Raw genomic sequence first — 18,849 nt, 5'->3', positions numbered from 1 at the left:
TTCTTAGGCAAAATTGTGAGTGAGCCCACTCCCTTGGCTGAGAAGCAACCCCACACATGAATGGTCTCAGGATGCTTTACTGTTGAATTGCAGAGGTCTTGAAAAAGAAGGTTCAACACTGCAAATATTGACTCTGCATAAACTTAATGTGATTGTCAATAAAAGCCTTTGACACTTATGAAATGCTTGTAATGTTACTTCAGTATACCATAGTAACATCTGACAAAAAGGTCTAAAAACATTGAAGCCACAAACTTTGTGAAAACCAATACTAGTGTCATTCTCAAAACTTTTGATCACGCTGTAAATTAGAACTTGCTGTGCATTGAATACTATTGGATTTTTTTTTATTTTGTATGTGTTTTTTCAGAATCAAGATGAAGCTCCAAAACTGCACATCCAAGGTGCACATCCACTACACGAATAAAATGAACTATAACGACATCGTTATCGTTCAATCGTTCATTAATTGTGTAGTAATTATGCCGGCAACGACCAGCGATGTGCGCTCCCGCTGGTCGTTGTCGGCATTTGTCATCCCCTGAACATGCAGGACAACCTGATGAGATCGCAGCTTGTGCATGTCTGGGGATGAAGGAGAGTGTCTGCACTGAATGATATATCGTTCAGTGTGGGCACAATATCCACTGCACAGGATGATGAACGATTACACAAGTACGATGTTGTAATTGTACAGTCGTTCTACACTTGTCTAGTGGATTTGCACCGTTATAAAAAGCTATATGTATCAGTAATCCAAAAAATGGTTACTATTTACAAAGACATAAATAAAAGTTCTGGTTTATATTACATTGCTCTTATGCTGGGTACACACTGGCAGATATATTGGCCGATCAATTGACACCACAGTGGGTTTAGGGTTGGGCTTTGGGAGGGCGGAAGGTTGGGTACCTCTAGGGGGGGGTTAGGTTTAGGCACCAAGGAGGGAGGGTTAGATTTCAGCACTATCGGGGAGGATTAGGGTGCAGGGTGGGGAGGGGGGTAGGTTAGTATACTTACCTGACTCCTGTCGGGATACAGCTGTCTGCATTTTGACAGTAGGCATCCTGACATACCCAACCCTATATGCGATGTATATATTTGTGACTGTTATAAGTTGTCTTTCTTAATAAGATCAGGTTTGTATTTTTGGTTCTCTGTCTTTAATGGGGTTGATACTATACAGGAAAGGACACAGCCGGTCAGTATGTGTTTCCAACCTTCTGTTTATCGGCTATTGCACAGCACAAGACTGATCAAATTGTAATCCGTAAATTTGGCAGATCAATGGATAACAGAGTAAATCAATTACACGCCCGGGCCATCTGCCTCCCCACTGACTGATAGCTGAGGAAGAGCACCATCCTCAGTAATGCCTCGGGCCCTGGCTAGTCATTCTTCTCTGTCATTTTCATGCACATCTGTCTTTGGATGTCATTGATCCCTGCATCCAAAATGGCGGACCTTCTGGGTAAACACTAACCAAGGGTCAAACGCACAGGAATATTAGAAATCTGTTTGTGGTAAATACAATTTTAGCGGCAATATAATTATGGAATTTGTCCTGGATGCCCATGTTAATTCTTCTCAAGAAAGAAAAGCAATAAATATAGCAGTGATGATTGCAGCTGAACACAGTCTTATATGATAGCTGGGCTGCCTCACCTACACAATGAACTAAGTGTGTATATATACAAAGCCCCATATTTGTTTTGATGCTTGTTTGGCTTATAAACAAATTTTTTTTTAACCCCCTCATGCCCACAAAAATGTGGGCATTTTGTCTTAAAATATCAAATACGATATAGTCTAGATCAGTGGTTCAGTCCTCATGGCCCCACACAGGTCATGATTTCCAGGTCACCCAGCAGGTGCACAAGTGTATTCATTACTCTCTGACACATTTTAAATAAATTTCACAGGTGGAGTTAATTCACTTGTGATTCTGTGAGGAGAACTGGAAAACATGCATTGCTTGGGGTCCCAATGACTGAGTTTGAGAACCTGTGGTCTAGATCAGTGGTCATATTTTGAGGATTTCTGTCTGTGGAAGCAGGTGGGATAATTACTGACCCAGCAAAATAGAGTAACTCATATGTGCATGATTAAAGCAATCCACAAAACATGACCTGTTGGTGGTACTTGGGGAGTGGAGCTGAGGTATAGATCATTGTTTATTCAATTTTCATAGTAATGATTGTGTCCTACAATATAATGACAAGTTTTAGGACACGCTGAAATAAAGATACCATAATAATATATTGTCAACAAGGGTCTTTATTGTGAAGTACGATTTAAGTTTTTTATATTCATTACTCTGTAGGTATTTATTACTGTAGCCTCGGCTGATTGGCTGGCTGCCGCCTTATGAGGCTTTTTTTCCATCTCACAAAATGGCTGCCTAAATGTGTCCAGTCCAATATTTAAATGGCAAGCATGTTTTTCAGCTGTTCTTAATATGTATGTTGTTAAATCCAGAAGCCGGAGGGCTATTTGTTGTAGCTTTAAATCAATACTTATTAGGTCTTGTATCAATACTTTTATTGAAGCAATGTGAAAAATACACCCCTCCCATTGTTACATAGAATCAATTTGTAATACTTTTCTTTAAGTTGAGCCTTACATTTTTTAGTTTTTGTTTTCTCTTTGAGGTCCATCCCACTGTCTACAGTGGAAGCAGCCATTTTGTGGGCTGGAGCACTCCAATAAGATTTCAGTATAATTTTGACTAGGAACTGGTGGCATTATTTCATATGTAATGCAAATATGTTTATCAGCGTATTAAAGCTGTGCTTTCATTCATGGCTCAGTTATGTCATCAGTTCCTAGTCAATCACTATGAAGACAACTCTGTAACCTCTACAACCCCCCACATATGGATTATAAATAGGGAATACACCATACGTGGTCTATCTTGCTGTATACACAAAGTAAAAGAGCCCATATCACTTAAATAATTTTAGACAAAAGTCCCTATTACTTCGCCGCTGCAGAAATGTAGAATAAAGGCTGATTTCAAACCAAAATGGGAGAAAAAAGGGCGTATCGTCGGATGATTAATTGCTTCGACGTTGATTGCAGATAAACGTTTCTTCCCACCCTTGTTCCCAAGCTGCTCTGACAGTGATGAATGGCCCAAGGGCCTTAATGAAAGAACAGCTTTGATAGTGCTGATAAACATGTATTTGCTTTATATGTTAAAAATATAAAGCACAGACTGGGCAGAGGAAGAGAAGAGTTTCTGCTTTGTGTACTGATCGCTTCCATCAGAAACAAATAAATGCACTTTTCTCAACGTGTACTCTGTATAGTCACCACAAAGATAGCTTGGCTAAGAAGCAAAACCACCATTTTATTGCTAATGTATTGGTTTTTTACTTTGCCCATAATATTAACCGAGCTAAACGCACAAAATACCTACTGTTTGTGACTATGCATTTAATTGTGATAAATTAGAGCTATAAGCCTAATTACATGAAGCCAGAGGTATCTGTAGCCTTGCGTTGTATTGGAACACTGGACCTCCCATTCACCTTATTCTAAGCAGACTCTGTGCTCAATGATCCGCTTGGTACAACTTATGTGTTGACATTTTCATTAGAACACACAGCAAATTACACACCTTCATCAGTGTGTGTGTGTATATATATATATATATATATATATATATATATATATATACATATATATATATATATATATATATATATACACATATTTATTTATAATGTGTGTGTACACAAACACACACTCCCCCTCCCCTTCCCACACTGCTAAAATCGGAGGGTTAGACGTGCCTGTGGAGCTCTGTGTCTATATAAGCCAGTGATGGGATGCAATCGGGAAGCTGGCTAACATTATACCGACAGCCGGCTTCCCGACTGTCATATCCCGGCTAGGGTGAAATGACCGGCGTCTAGATGTAGACGCCGCTCATTTTACCGACACCGGGAGACCGGCGCACGTCACCCCGATCGAAGGGATGCCGGGCTCCGCTAGCGGACAGCCACGCGGGGGGGGGGGGGGTTATGTTTTAGGACTCCCGCGGGTGACTAAGGGTTAGACACCCCGAGGGAGGTTAGGGTTAGGCTAGGGGGAGGGAGGTTAGGTTAGTTAGTACTTACCTGGGGACGATGGGGATTTCCAGCGCTGTCGGGCTCCCGCTGCCGGGATCTCTTCCTCTGTCGGCCTGATGCTGCCGGGATTTGAACTGCTGGCCATGTGGCCGGCGGTATTACATACCAATTTCCCAGTGATAAGCAGCTTGATATGCATGCTCTGGTGTATCATTCTTCGGAGGCCCTTGAGATATGGTTGGATGAGAATTTGGTGCTTGTATAGAAGTATTGTGGATCCACATTTTCTGTGGTTCACCAATGACCCTTATACATCCATTATTTAAGCTGCTTGATCCTGGTCAATGCAGGATATGGGGTCCAAGCCTCATAGTGTGGATGACATAAGGAATGCCCCCTCACACACCATAAATAAATTGTGAGCCTAAAATATCTACAATATCAATAGCACTAGAGGTCCAGACTTAATTTTTAGTATCGTACCTCTATCTAAATCTAATACACAAGTAACATAAGTAATTGGGTGGTGGTTTCCATTATAATGTGAGCACCCCTGCTTCATCTGAGAAGTGTATGGATAGGTGTGTATCACATGTACAGACACCAAGATTAAGTTCTGTTTGTTCAGCAATCAACATACCAGTATGTTTTGGTATTGTGGGAGGAAACCCATGCAAACATGGGGGCGCATACAAATGCCACACAGATAGATAGGTCCTTGGTGGTTATTGAACCCAAGACTGCAGTGCTGTGTGGCAGCAAGCTAACCATTGCATGACCATGCTGCCTGGAATATAGTTAGGAATTCAGTGGTCATATATTGTTATGGTGCGTACACACTGTACAATAACAATGAACGATATCGATCATATCATTATCGTTCATATCGTGCATTTTTCGGTGCCTCCAACCACCTGTGATGCGCGGGCACATATGGACAGTAAAGATATCTTCCATCGACCGTGCATGCAGGCCAACTTGGTTGATATCGACCAGGTTACTGTAGGGACCGTCATTGGTGCGTTGGTGGTGTGCTGGATGATCGATATTGATCATTCGGCACTCCGGGAAGGTGCAGGGATATCGTTCAGCGATATCGTTATTGCCAATGATTGTCCCGTGTGTATGCACCATTATACTGGTCAAGGAACGCGGAGGTGTCTTCTAAGTAATAAATTATAACACCCAAACATTACTTGTATGAGGTGATTGTGGTATCACAGGGCACTTTCTAAATGAGTCATGTGACATTGCTACACTCCAAATATAAAATAAGGATATATTTTACATATCATTTATTTATTACCAGTTATTTATATAGCCCGCACATATTCCGCAGCGCTTTACAGAGAATATTTGGCCATTCACATCAGTCCCTGCCCCAGTGGAGCTTACAATCTATATTCCCTACAACATGCTCACACACTAGGGTTAATTTTGTTGGGGGCCAATTAACCTAACAGTAAATTTTTGGGGTGTGTGAGGAAACCTGGAGCACCCAGAGGAAACCCACACATGCATCGGGAGTATATACAAACTCCACACGGTTAGGGCCACAGTGGGTATCGAACCCATGACCTCAGGGGGTCATTCAGACCCGCTCGCGAGCGTAGGATGCTCGCAAGCGGCTCGATGTTGCCCGCCTGCGCACGACAGAGGGAGCTCCGCCGTGCGCATGCGCGAGACCCGGATAGCGACGGGCTCTCCGTCGCTCTGGGTCTCGCACCAAAGGGGGCATGCTATCGATGTTGATTGACAGCACACCCCCTTTGGTGGGCGTGCCGGGGGCGTGGCTGCCAGACGGAGGCGTTCCCATGGGAACGCCTACCGTCTGAAGCCGGCCGTGATTTTGGCTCTGATAGAGCCAAAATCACTCCAGGGCTTGCGGCAGCGAGACCCTACCGCAGGGTCTCCGTCGCAAGCCCGTTGGTCGCGATGGTCTTGACCATCGCGACCATCATCATAGACGCTCGCATAAGCTGTGGGTGGTAACCCACAGCTATGCGAGCGTCCATAAGGCTGCTCCATTTTCATGTAGGAGGGCCCTGATTCAGAGCGAGCGCTCTGGTCAGAGCGTCCGGCTCTGAATCAGGCCCTCAGTGCTGTGAGGCAGTAATGCTAACCTAGAGCTGCAAGAAGGTTTTTGGGGGGCCCGAGGCACTTAATACTGGGGGGGCATAAAGAGCATGATTTGGGACATGGGGATAGTGCGGGGAACACTACAAAAGGGGCTTCTATAGCAACCATCTATAGAATAGTTGTCTATCAGGTACAAGCTCGAACTTGATACATGGGGAATGTGGCTAAAGATCTTAGAGTTTTAACCACATTTTGCCGTTAGTTCATCCCACCCATAGTCACATACTCATACATACAGTCACACATATATATAGACATGGTTACACGCATACATACAGATATTTATTCACACAGTCACACACTAATACACACAGTCATACAGTCACTCGCTAATACACAGTCACACCTTAATACACACACTTATACACACTAATACACAGACCTACAGTATGTATGTGTGTGTATATATTTATATATATATATATATATATATATATTATGTGTATATAATATACACACAGTCAGACAGACATACATACATACATACAGTCACTGACCCACCCCCTTCCCTTTCTATCACCTTACAGGCCGGGTGCAGTACTCTGTAGAGAAGTAGCTCTTCCGCGTCCCCTCCTCTCTCTCATGCTGCTGGCCTGGCACTGACTGAGTGTCGTGTAGCCCCGGCCCCTGTCCCGACTCCACCTCCCTGTTAAGGTTCGTATCCACTACACGAGTGTAGAACGACTGCACGATTACAACACCGCAAACGTTCATCATACTGTGCAGTGGATAATGTGCCCACACTGAACGATATGTCATTCAGTGCAGGCACCCTCCCTCATCCCTGAACATGCACAATCTAACGATATCAGCAGGTTGGCCTGCATGTTCAGGCGATGACAGATGCCAACAGCGACCAGCGGGAGCGCACATCGCTGGTTATTGCCGGCATATTCATTGCATGATTAATGAACGATAACTGCCGTAATCGTTCAATTTTTATTGTGTAGTGGATATGCACCTTTAGCCTCCCTCCCTGGAACTACAGTCTGACTCCTGATGCACTATGACTGCAGCTGCAGTAATCAATGGCCGGGGGCCCCCCTGAGAGGGGCTTGGCGCAATGTGCCCCCCCCCCTTAATCCGGCTATGTGCTAACCTTTACACTGTCTGTGCCGTCCATACATTCATTCTGTTCTAGCGACCTGCCCCGACTTCGCATGGGAGCTATTTTTAATCTAAAGCGACAGCCTTATAAGATTGCCTTGTAGATGACATTAGTCGTTCTTCCTCCTGACGTCAACACGAAGAGATTTAGTTTTGAGGTGACACGCAAAAGGACCACGTAAAGTTGTTCATGAGCAAAACAGTCTCCACTGAGGTCACTCCTGCCACGTTAATTGTCTGTCCCTGTGTTTTATTCATTGTCCTGCCAAAGCCGACTCTTATCGGGAATTGGACTCGTTTGAAAGTAAAGAATTGTTTTTCACATAAATGAAACAAGAACGGTAAAAAGGGAATTTGTTCTGGAGAAACCGGATAATACGTAGCAATCTCTACATGGTATAAAATAAAGTCCATCGTTGTAATATATCTGTAACGGTTTAGGCAGCGTAAGCCAAGAAGTACTCAGATGTCTGTTTTTTTCATTGTCTTACTTCATTGAAATTGTCACTGCATCAAAATCCGTCCAGTGGTTCTCGATATTAGCCCGAACAGACAGACAGACGCCTTCCAGGGACTTTATTTTCTACTATGTATAGATTGTGGTGTGTATGATGTAAATGTAGAGATGCAATATTGCACACACTTCGTATTCTTTTATTGTCAAGTACAGTCTATGCTGCATTTCTCTATGGCCAGTGTTATATTCCATTGTTCCTCCAAGTAAGGGGTAAGGGAACTTTTTTACCTTTTACCCCAAAATATATTTAGATACGCCAACGTTACCCCCTTGATTTGAAAGGAAGGAAATCATATAGTAGTGCCCCATAATATGCCAATGTACTAGTGCTTCCATATAATGCCCCTGTAGTAGTGCCCCCATATAGTGCCCCTGTAGTAATGCCCCCATATAATGTCCCTGTAGTAGTGCCCCCATATAACCATATAATGCCCCTGTAGTAGTGCCCCCGTATAGTGCCCCTGTAGTAGTGCCCCCATATAGTGCCCCTGTAGTAGTGCCCCCATATAATGTCCCTGTAGTAGTGCCCCCATATAATGCCCCTGTAGTAGTGCCCCTGTAGTGCCGCTTGTACAAAAAAAATCAAATGAAACACTTACCTTACCCCGGTCCTGCATCCACCACCATCCTGTCCGCCCGGCTGCTCCTCGCAACTATGGGAAAGACGTCATGACGTCTCTCCCATAGTGCGCATGGAGAGAGGCGGAAGCTGCAGTTCAGAAGAGAACTCTAGCCTCCGGCTAACGCGGCGCTGCAGGGAAGGAGCCGGGCGCCCGCTGGTAATAACATCTCAGCAGGCGTCCGGCTCAGAGCCTCCCTGCGGCACAGCCGTGCATGCATATGAATCATTCTATATTATAGAATGATTCATATGCATGCCCGGCTGTCCGTCCATTACCCCCAGGGAATTTCATTTTTACCCCATGTTGGGTAATTTTACCCCCGTTCCCTGACCACTGCTCTAAGTGAACCGCTTTTACACAGGTTGTTGGAGCACTCGCATCCAGTAAATATGCTGCTGCTTCCATCTGGCCCTCGGGGGGGGGGGGGGGGGGGGGGGGGCCGGATGGAAGCAGCAGCATATTTACTGGATGCGAGTGCTCCAACAACCGGTGTAAAAGCGGTTCACTAATGTGAATTCTGGTGTTCTATTCTCAGTGTCTAGGAGAGTTCCTGATTTATTAGATTGCTTTGTTTCCTCTTTACAGCTACGTGTGTTATATAATTACAGGAACCAGGGCACCTCTCTGGGTCACAGCATCTGAGCCCTAAATTACCAGCTCCGACTCTGTGACTACCAAGTTTGGTTTGGTGGCACTTAAAAAAGCAGCACGCACTCACCAGGCCTATAAATCACCGGTGACATTAACTTTCCTTCCTGTGTTTGTACACCATGGCCTGTGGTATATATTAGTTTGGGTAGAGGTTGTCATTACTAGCGAGTAAATGCTGGCAAAACAGATGTGTTATCCCATCAATCTCTGAGTGATGGTTTCCTGACTTTCGGTCAGACTTTGTACCATTGTAAACAGTGTGGCTGGTAATACATTGTAGTTTATACATTCCCTGGCTTGGGGGGTAATTGTATACTTTTTATACGTGATACCATCTGCTCCATAAAGTTTTATGGTAAATTGTAAATTTTTACAGTATGTTGTATACCGTAATCGTTTTTGCTTCCTTACACTAGACGATCCGGTGCCCGACTGCCCGATATATCTCCCCCTGCCGCATCCCGCTGCGTGGAGTCATCAGTCGCATCGTCAGGTTGAGCCGCATGTAGGGACGACCTGACGATGCTGCTGATAACCTTACGGGAGCGTGCAACACTACACACTACATAATTTGGACGATATGTCTTTCCGGTTTGTCGGAATCGGGCATATCGTCAGTGAGATCGTACAGTGTGTACCAGGCTTCAGACACATTTTCATAGTGTTGTGCTGTGACAGTATTTGGTTGGCGTCATGGGGGCATATTCAGTATATAGGAATTCCTTTAGATAACATTGCAGTAATCCCAGACAATCCCCATAGAATGTATTTGCTTAATAGCGCTATGCACAGTGTGTTCAGCATATATGGCTGGTTTGCTACAAGTCATCATCCTATCTATACCTAATCTTTACTATCTGCAAAAGGTCTCTCATTCACCTGCATGTATTTTGCATGAATACGACATCACCGAACTCTACTTATATGAGAGTGCCCCATCCCGTTACACCCCAATTCTGCCTCTTTGGTCCCAAGTGTAGATGCGATAGCAATGTATATGACACTGCATTACCCGTACTCGCATGCCTCCCTTATCAGTGCACAGGCAATGAGATATCAGGAAAACTGCGCTCTGCAAAACTGTGAATCAGCCCCTTTTTATACAAACCACAGGGCTATAGGATGCAGCTTGTGTGTTACTCTGTCGCTCACTAATGTTTATGTATAGATGCTGTAGACTTTTATTAAAGTTTCCACAGCGCTCATGGCTGTCACCATATATGATGTCTGTTATAAAAATCACGTGTGATGGCATCACCATTCACCAGTTATCCATGTATGATATGCAGATACGCATCTGTTTCCATATCTCTTCACTAATTTCCTTTTTAAAAAATTATTTCCTCTGTGCCGCCCTGGGCCCGTTAGCCAGGATGCCGCCCTGGGCCCGTTAGCCAGGATGCCGCCCTGGGCCCGTTAGCCAGGATGCCGCCCTGGGCCCGTTAGCCAGGATGCCGCCCTGGGCCCGTTAGCCAGGATGCCGCCCTGGGCCCGTTAGCCAGGATGCCGCCCTGGGCCCGTTAGCCAGGATGCCGCCCTGGGCCCGTTAGCCAGGATGCCGCCCTGGGCCCGTTAGCCAGGATGCCGCCCTGGGCCCGTTAGCCAGGATGCCGCCCTGGGCCCGTTAGCCAGGATGCCGCCCTGGGCCCGTTAGCCAGTATGTTACGTGTGGATGGAAAAATGCTTCTCATCAGGGTTACTTAACTTTCGCTCTTAATAGTCTTAGTTTCTGTATAGTCATGACCATAACTCAGTTTATTTTGCGATAGAATTATAAAGCAAGGACATGACCACTTATATATTTAACACGTATTTCAAGCTGGCAGATATTTGTAGAGCAGAAGACCAGTGGAAATGAGTAGTTATGTGAATATTGAGATGCCCATGGTGTGTCATCCACTGGGAAACCACTTGCTCACTGCGGACTTCATTCAGAATCGTGCGCAGTCCTCTATTGGACGCAATTGACCAATGTTTTGGGGACTGCACATGCGTTGGCGCCAGCGGTGCTACTGCGATCCTGGTCGCATTGCTCTGGCTGTTTTTGAGGGAGGGCAATGGGCGACGAGCGGGACCGTTCCCCCAAATAGAGGCAAATCCAGTGATGAGGCCAGTGTCTGTCTCCAGACGCAGATTTCCTGGCCCAGGCAGAGGAGTTCTGTCGCCCATTCTGAGTAAGCTTAGAATTACAATAGTCACAATGGTGAGCCCATCTTTTTCCTACAGGCGCCTCCTGCGGCAGTATTTTATATGGGGTACTCAACCTGCATGCTGAAATCTTTACTCTACATTAACGTGATAATAAAAAAAGATTTGCCCTATTGATACATGATAGTTCCCGAGCGTTCATTAGGTTGAGATCGTACACGTTAACCTGCAATTATCATATTATAGTGCAACACTTCATGGTATAATTATGGACCCACCTATAGGGGGTGTAGTAGATATTACCGTCGGCCGCATGGCCGACTGTTCAATTCCGGACAGCGGCAGCCCGGCAGGGGTGAAAATCCCTATCGTCAATAGGGAAGTATTCACTAACCTACTTCTACACCGTAACCCTCCCTTAGGGGTGCCTAACCCTAACCTCCCCCCTAAGTGCCTAACCCTAATCCCCCCTAAGTGCCTAAACCTAACCCCCCCCCCCCCCTTTCTCCGCAGCCTAAACCTAACCCTCCCAGGGGATGCCTAACTCTAAGTCCCCCCGGGAGCCCTAAAACCTAACCCTCCCCCCCGCGGCTGTCCGCATCCGCCGTCCAGCTTACCTTCGTTCGGTATGCCGGGCGTTGGGCTCCCAGAGTATGGATAATGACAGGCGTTGAGTTTTCGACGCCTGTCATTAGTACCTTGCCGGGTTTAGAGAGTCGGGAAGCCGGCGGTCGGCATTTAGACCGTCTGCTTCCTGACTACATCCCACATATAGGATATGTACATCTAACTAATATCTACATATAAATTCACTTTGCATTTAATTTAACATAAAGGGAACGTTATTGTGACTTTTGGAGAGGTTTTATCAGATACATTTGTAAAGTGATCCAATCCTAGTTTTGCTCAGTGTAATTGAAGGACTGTATCATTTATACTGGCAGCTTTTATTATTTGTTTCTACGTCCTTGTTCTGAAACATAGAAAATAAAATCCATAATGGTCTCAGTCGGGTCTCGTGCTCACGTCTGCCCTTCTTATGTAACGTCTCTGCAGGCTGATAACCAGCACCGTGGCCTCTAGGTGAATTATGCAGCGTCTCACAGCGTGTTACCTAGTTATCAGATCGTGCTTCCAAACATGTTACTACACCTGTTCCCTACATGCTACTCTCCTGCTTCACCACTCCATCTTCAACATGAGCCTTTTAGTTTATTTGTATTATTATTGAAACATATCCCCCAAACATAAATGTTTATTACATTATTTCCTTTGCACTGCACTTGCCTTAAACGCAAAGTAGAGACATCCATTTTGTTTGAATTGAGAAAATGCTGATCGGAAATTTAAGCCTATGAATGCTCTGGGTAGCGGTGACATTGCTGAGATACATCGTGGCAGCCATTTTGTGGACTGATCCAATATTCTTGATATGACAGCCTTTTTGGGGGCTATTCCTCTTAAACTGTTCGTTGTATGGAGCAGAGTGCAACAACATTTACTAATCACCTGCAGTAAACAGGTTCTCCTAGTAAAGAATTGATTGACAAAACAGCTGTAATAGAGTGGAGGTATATCCTGTAGCATCCAATCAAATTCTAGGTATCCTATCTAGTACTTTCTTTAAAATAATAGCTACTATCTGATTGGTTGCCATGGGCAACAACTCCACCTTTCCTGTTAAGGATTGGATAAATCTCCCCTCTAGGTCGCTGAGGTAACTAGGTCCTAGCTTCGTACATCTCCTTCATAGTCTCAAAATGGCTGCTATCGCTTTTTCTTGAAACCGGCAGATCTTTACAGTATTTTCATCCACATCCGTATTCTCATCCACGTCCTCCCTGACATAATTCCATTTTGTGGCACCTTTGTTTTAGTGACTTTATTGTTTTTGTCTTACAGAGATGTGCTCCAGCATCGATTCGCCTTATGGACAATGCACAGTTTCAGTTTGGTGAGTTAGTATTTCACAGTTTTGTTTAGTATAGATAACCTGCGCTAATGTAACTCCATAACGAGCTCATATATCCGACCTCTAATGTGCCTGCAAAATGTAGAAACAGGATTATAACATCAGACTAGCAGACTTGTTTAACAATCAATACAAATCAATATGTAATTATTTTAACCCTCAGAATGTCTTGTTAATATGCCATCCAGTTATCTGAAGCCTTCTGTTAGGGACTGAAACCTTAATTAGTGAACAGTCACTGTGCTGTATGTGAATGAAGAAACAAATGGACTTCAGGGGAATTAAGCATGTACTGTTTTGGACAACACTAACTTGTCTGCATAAAGCGTAGATGTGTTGATGGATAGTTTTGTTTTTTTATCAGACAGGAAAGGCCAGCAGCATCCTTGGAGGCTGGGCGTGCCAGGCTTGCAGCTTCACATGGGCGGCTGGGCCTACTTGAACCTCAGCAGTCCTGGAGGGTGGGCCTGCCAGGCCAGCAGCTAGAACTAAGTGGGTTGGGCCTGCCTGGCCAGCAGCTTTAGACCTGATGGGCAGGCCTCTCTGGCCAGTAGTTAGATCTGACGTTTGGGTCTGCCTGCTAAATTATGGGATTGTATCAAGCCGTTAAGAGAGTGGAGAAGTGGACCAGTGGACAACCAATCAGCTTTTACTTATTTTATAGAATGTATTTGATAAATGCTTACTCAAAGCTGATTGGTTGCTATGGACAACTTCTCAACTGTTTGATGTTTGATACATAAACCCCTAAGTAGAGATGATAGCATGGAGAGTAATACACATCGTGATAAAATGTTATATATTTTACCAGTTATTTATATAGCGCATACATATTCCGCAGCATTCTACAGATATATATAGTATTCGATTACGATCTACTTAATAATTTGTTTAGATTGACCATCCATTTAATGTCTGTCTTTTGTTTTAAGATTGTTTTTGTTTGTGTCTTTTTTCATTTTTTTGTTCGTTTATTGGCAGAAATCTATATGATCAGAATTGACAAATTGATGTAATTTTGAATGGTTTTGAAATCTTTTAGTGCGATTGGTTTACATGCTCTATGCCTGCAGGCCAACATGGTTATATATTTGCCAGTGGCACTGTCACGGAGCTTGTACACCCATGCAAGTTATGTGCCATCCTCTGCCCAAAGGATATGTATCAGTTGTCACATTTATTGAGTACACTTATGCTTTTTCTGTGTTTAATATTCTCCTTTTCTATAACTATTTGACTGCAAAATCTTAAACTTAGTTTGTCATTACTGTAAAATATAATAAATATATACAGTATGTGCTGACTGTCATTGTAATTTAGGGAGAGTTGCCCACCACTGTATATTCGTACACCGAGCACTCTTTGCAGCTGCAGGTTTTGGGGAATGTAAGTGTTTGTTTATGAGGAAAAGGTTGTACGTCAGAATATTCAGGACTAGTAAGAAATAACTGAAACAAACAACAGTTATGACTTTGCTGAGTTGCAGTTACCACACGCCCGTATCTTTCTAGCGTGAGCTTGCTGAGAGAGGAGCAAAAATTAGGACATTGTTAATTATGATACATTAAAGGAAATAATTTTACCAAGGGTGGGTTGCTTACAGTGAAATGTTAAGTAGTACGTAACGTCTTCAACAATTTAATTGTATATGGCATCAGCACCACTCGTGTATTGAAGTGATGAAATGGGCAGCTGCAGGAGTATGTATGTATGTATACATACACACACACACACACACACACACACACACACACACACACACACACGTCTTCTGCACCCTCCCATTTTTCACTGCGTCCTCATGTAAACGCACAAAGTTTGAGTATTATCAGGAGAATATTACCAAAAAAACTGCAACTCTAGCCTGGTTTACCATTTATTCCTATTGCCATTTTAAAACTATTCACCAAATCCACTGATGATTGGCGGCTTTGCCAACGCCTTAGTAAACCTCCCCTTTATTAATTTTAGCCCATATTGGCCCTAGAAGAGCTGCACATTAGGGCTTACTACAATCCCTTGTTCATGTCCTGCATTGTTCTCTACTGTAATAGCCCGTGCACACGGGAGGATCAGCCAACGATCAGATATCGTTTTCTGATCGTCCTGCATGTGTTGGATGTTCGATATCGAACATCCAGCAACATGCACCAACCCCCTAACGACTTAACGATCGCGGGTCACTAGAACAAACAGGCCAACTTGGTCGATATCGACCATCGTTTGGTCGTTAGAGGGGTTGAAAAAAAAGAACGATATAAACGATCAAACGATAATGATATATCGTTTATATCGTTGTTTTAGGTTGGACCGTGTGTATGCACCATAAGTCACTTTTTTTTTTGGTTTGTTCATACTGTTCTTTTACGCACTCTGTAAGGCGCTGCGGACCCCTTGTGTCGCCATATAAATAAAGGATGATGATAATATCCAGATAAACCTGAGCAGGATGTAAATTGGGGGAGGGTGGACAATACAGTCTGCAGAGACCATAACTGTGATTTGGATTTTGTATGTTATCTGCTGACAGATCACAGTTGGTCCAGCTGGCTCAAAGTGAGTGTATAACCCATAGTAAGTGCGTGTGAAATAAATAATATGGTGTAATGTACATAATAGTACAACGCCCAGGAATAATTATGTCTGACAGTTTTTCCGTTTTGCCTAAGTGTATATATGTAATATGGGCAATGACCGTTATCCACGCCAGTGCACTTTATTTCTGTTTTAAGACCCCCCACGACAATTTGTAGCAGGGTGCCAGGTGCAGTACTTACCTTATTCTGTGGGGTGGGGGGGTGAGGCTTTATAGCTGGCATGGCATCCTTTCTGTTTAACCCTTTCCGTATCAGCCTGGCCAGCTTATGGTGCCGTGTGTTACTAGCCAGCCTGATAATGAAAGAGAGAAGACCCATTTGCTTTATAATACGCTCCCCTAAGAGATTGTACACTTGTGCTGCAAAATGGTTTCATTCAGCGCTAACTGCAGCCGCTTCCTCATTTAAATTTGATTTATTTGTGCACGTATTTATTTTTTTTACAGGGCATGCTCTTAAACCTCAGGTGGCCTCAATTTTTACTTCATTTTTGGATGGGTTAAAAAAATTCTACATCACAAAGGTACAGTTTTATTTTCTGTTTAGAACGTTCTGCTCATTATGCCAACAGGGGTTTATCAAAATCTCAGATCCACAAGTCTGTAGTCATGTCTCGGGAAAGTCTCTATAGTTTGTCACTGTTTTGTAGCAGCATTAAGCTGCCAGTGACACCTGAGCTTTCATTTCAGAGCCCTCATTATCTATCGTGCAGAGGCAGTAAAGACTACCGATTAGCTATAACGAAGGCTAACGCTGAACTGCAGGATTGCCTCAACGCCCTTCTTTTTTATTTATACCAAATAGTATTTAGGGCTCGTGCAGTCGTAATCTATTCCTGCTGTGTCCCGTTTTTTATTCCGCTAAAATAAGAAGCAAGAAAGACGCAGACGCTGTAGGGATCATTGATCTGTAAAACCTTATCTCTTTTTTTTTTTTTTCTTGAGCAGGGCCCTCCCCACCTAAAAAAATAAATAAATAAATAAAAAATAATAAATAAATAAAAAAAATGCTTTAGGTAGGGAGGGCCCTGCTCAAAAATAAATAATGCTTTAGGTAGGGAGGGCCCTGCTCAAAAAAAAAAAATGCTTCATTAGCATACTTTGGAATTCCCTGTTTTATGTATGGCAGTAACATGTGAACATGCTGAATCAAGAAAGTAAAAGCTGGTACATTTTTTGAATTTTTTTTTTTTATATATGTATATATAATATGTATGTGCTCTCTTCAATGATCCCTTGTGTCCATGCATCTGCGCCCCATGTCTCTTCTCCATGTACAGGAATTAAAATGGGATACACCAACTAGCCATTAGACCGGCTTATAAATTTCTATTATTTGGCTGAGTTTGGAAACCCCTGTTCTGATGTTTATTTTACTTATGCTTATTGTCATCTTGTTTTTTAATATTGTACACAAGCTGCACCTAATCCAGCTTTTTTTGTTTTGTTTCAGGTTTATTTTCTATTTATTTATTTTTGCTACTTTGAATAGTTGCTCGAATCCGTTCCCCTCCACATACATCCAGGTTTGACTTTTTTTTAAAAAAAGTTGAACATTCATGTATGAATGGTTAGAGGTCACATTCATTTCTAATTGGACTTTTCCAGTTGCCATACTGTTTAGAAATAAAGGTGATTGAGCACAGCTGCACCACAGAAAAATACAACATCAACTTGCACTACGCTGAAGGGTATATACTACCCAAATAAACAAACGTTGTCCGTGAACGACAGCAGGGCACATTGAAAAGCTGGAAGGAGGCTGTTTTCTTTCTTGATAGTGGGAGCCAAGCTCTATGATTTATAAAGCCTTAGGGTTCCGTGCGCTTCACTCTCCCCATGCCGTTCCCAAACGATGAGTGCTAAAGACTCTCCGCACCCACTAGTAGTGAGCCTGGGACAGCTGTAGTTCATTATAAACCGTTATTTTCTGGTAACATTATTAGCTCAGTAATACATTAGGTATCAATGGAAAACTCGTCCCACCTTGAGAATCGGCAGGTGCTCCAATCTGACCTCACCATTGTTCGAGAAACTTGACCCTGTTTTTTGGGGGGGGTATTTTTTATCCATTTTAGGTTTTATTTAGTCTAATAGTTGTTTTTACAAACAAAAAGTCAGTGGTGAAATTATTAAATATTTTACATTTGGGTATGTATTAACACTTCTAAATACTGAAACTAGGGGGTATATTTACTAAAGTGAGAGTTTTTAGAAGGGGAGATATTGCCCATAGCAACCAATCATATTCTAGCTATTATCTTCTAGAAGGTGATAATTATTGGTTGCTATGGGCAACTTCTCCACTTCTAAAAACTCTCACTTTAGTAAATATACCCCTAAAGTGGCGTATCAACTAGACGATATTTTGAACAACTGAACGATAACTATATCGTTGTCGTTCACTATATTGTCCAGTGGATATGCCGTCAGCGACCAGCGATGCACGCTGCAGGTGGTCGTTAACGGCATATCCACTGGACGATATAGTGAACGACTGACATTGAGCACACCACTGCCGGGGACACTAAGCGATATCGCTCATGGTGCGAATAGTTTAGTGGATACGTGGCACAAATCTGTGCTTCCTTGTTTCCCCCCCCCATTAATAACACACTGTATAGTTTTATGGAGCAGTTTATAACGGAGAAAACTTCCGGGTACACACACGACGATATGTTGTCTGATCTGGCCGGATCGGTCGACATATCGAGCACATCGTCTAGTGTGCATGCATGCAGGTCCGATGGGCGACATAGTTAGCGAGGGGCATGCTGCCGGATGAGCGTTGCTGCCGGCATCGGCAAGTGTGGCTGTAGCACTCCATGTTTATTGTCGGTGCTTGGCTGCATTTCCACTGTGTAGCATTGTGAAGACTTAGAGGTAGAGTTAATAAAACTTCCAAAAAGGTGGAGGTGTTGCCCACACAACTGGTTAGATTCTACCTGTCGTATTGTAGCACAGGAGTGGGTAATTGTTCTGGGTGGGGAATGGGGGGCACTTGCCAGGCTTTGGTGAAT

At 43.4% G+C, this 18,849-nt stretch overlaps 1 protein-coding gene across 1 annotated transcript in view; it reads left to right on the top strand.

Moving 5' to 3' along the window:
• Positions 1 to 18,849, top strand: part of AGPS (alkylglycerone phosphate synthase) — a 192,825-nt gene that overhangs the window by 102,288 nt on the left and 71,688 nt on the right. Inside the window, exons 12-13 of the mRNA XM_088461206.1 lie at positions 13,164 to 13,215; positions 16,277 to 16,353. Coding sequence (XP_088317332.1) covers positions 13,164 to 13,215; positions 16,277 to 16,353 — 129 coding nt within the window. The remainder of the gene's footprint in view (positions 1 to 13,163; positions 13,216 to 16,276; positions 16,354 to 18,849) is intronic.

This window comes from Taudactylus pleione, unplaced genomic scaffold, assembly GCF_031769625.1.
Source record: "Taudactylus pleione unplaced genomic scaffold, aTauple2 ptg001027l, whole genome shotgun sequence".
NCBI classification, from domain to species: Eukaryota; Metazoa; Chordata; class Amphibia; order Anura; family Myobatrachidae; genus Taudactylus; species Taudactylus pleione.
The sequence above is the reverse complement of the archived record's forward strand: the minus strand, read 5'-3'. Positions and strand labels throughout refer to the sequence as shown.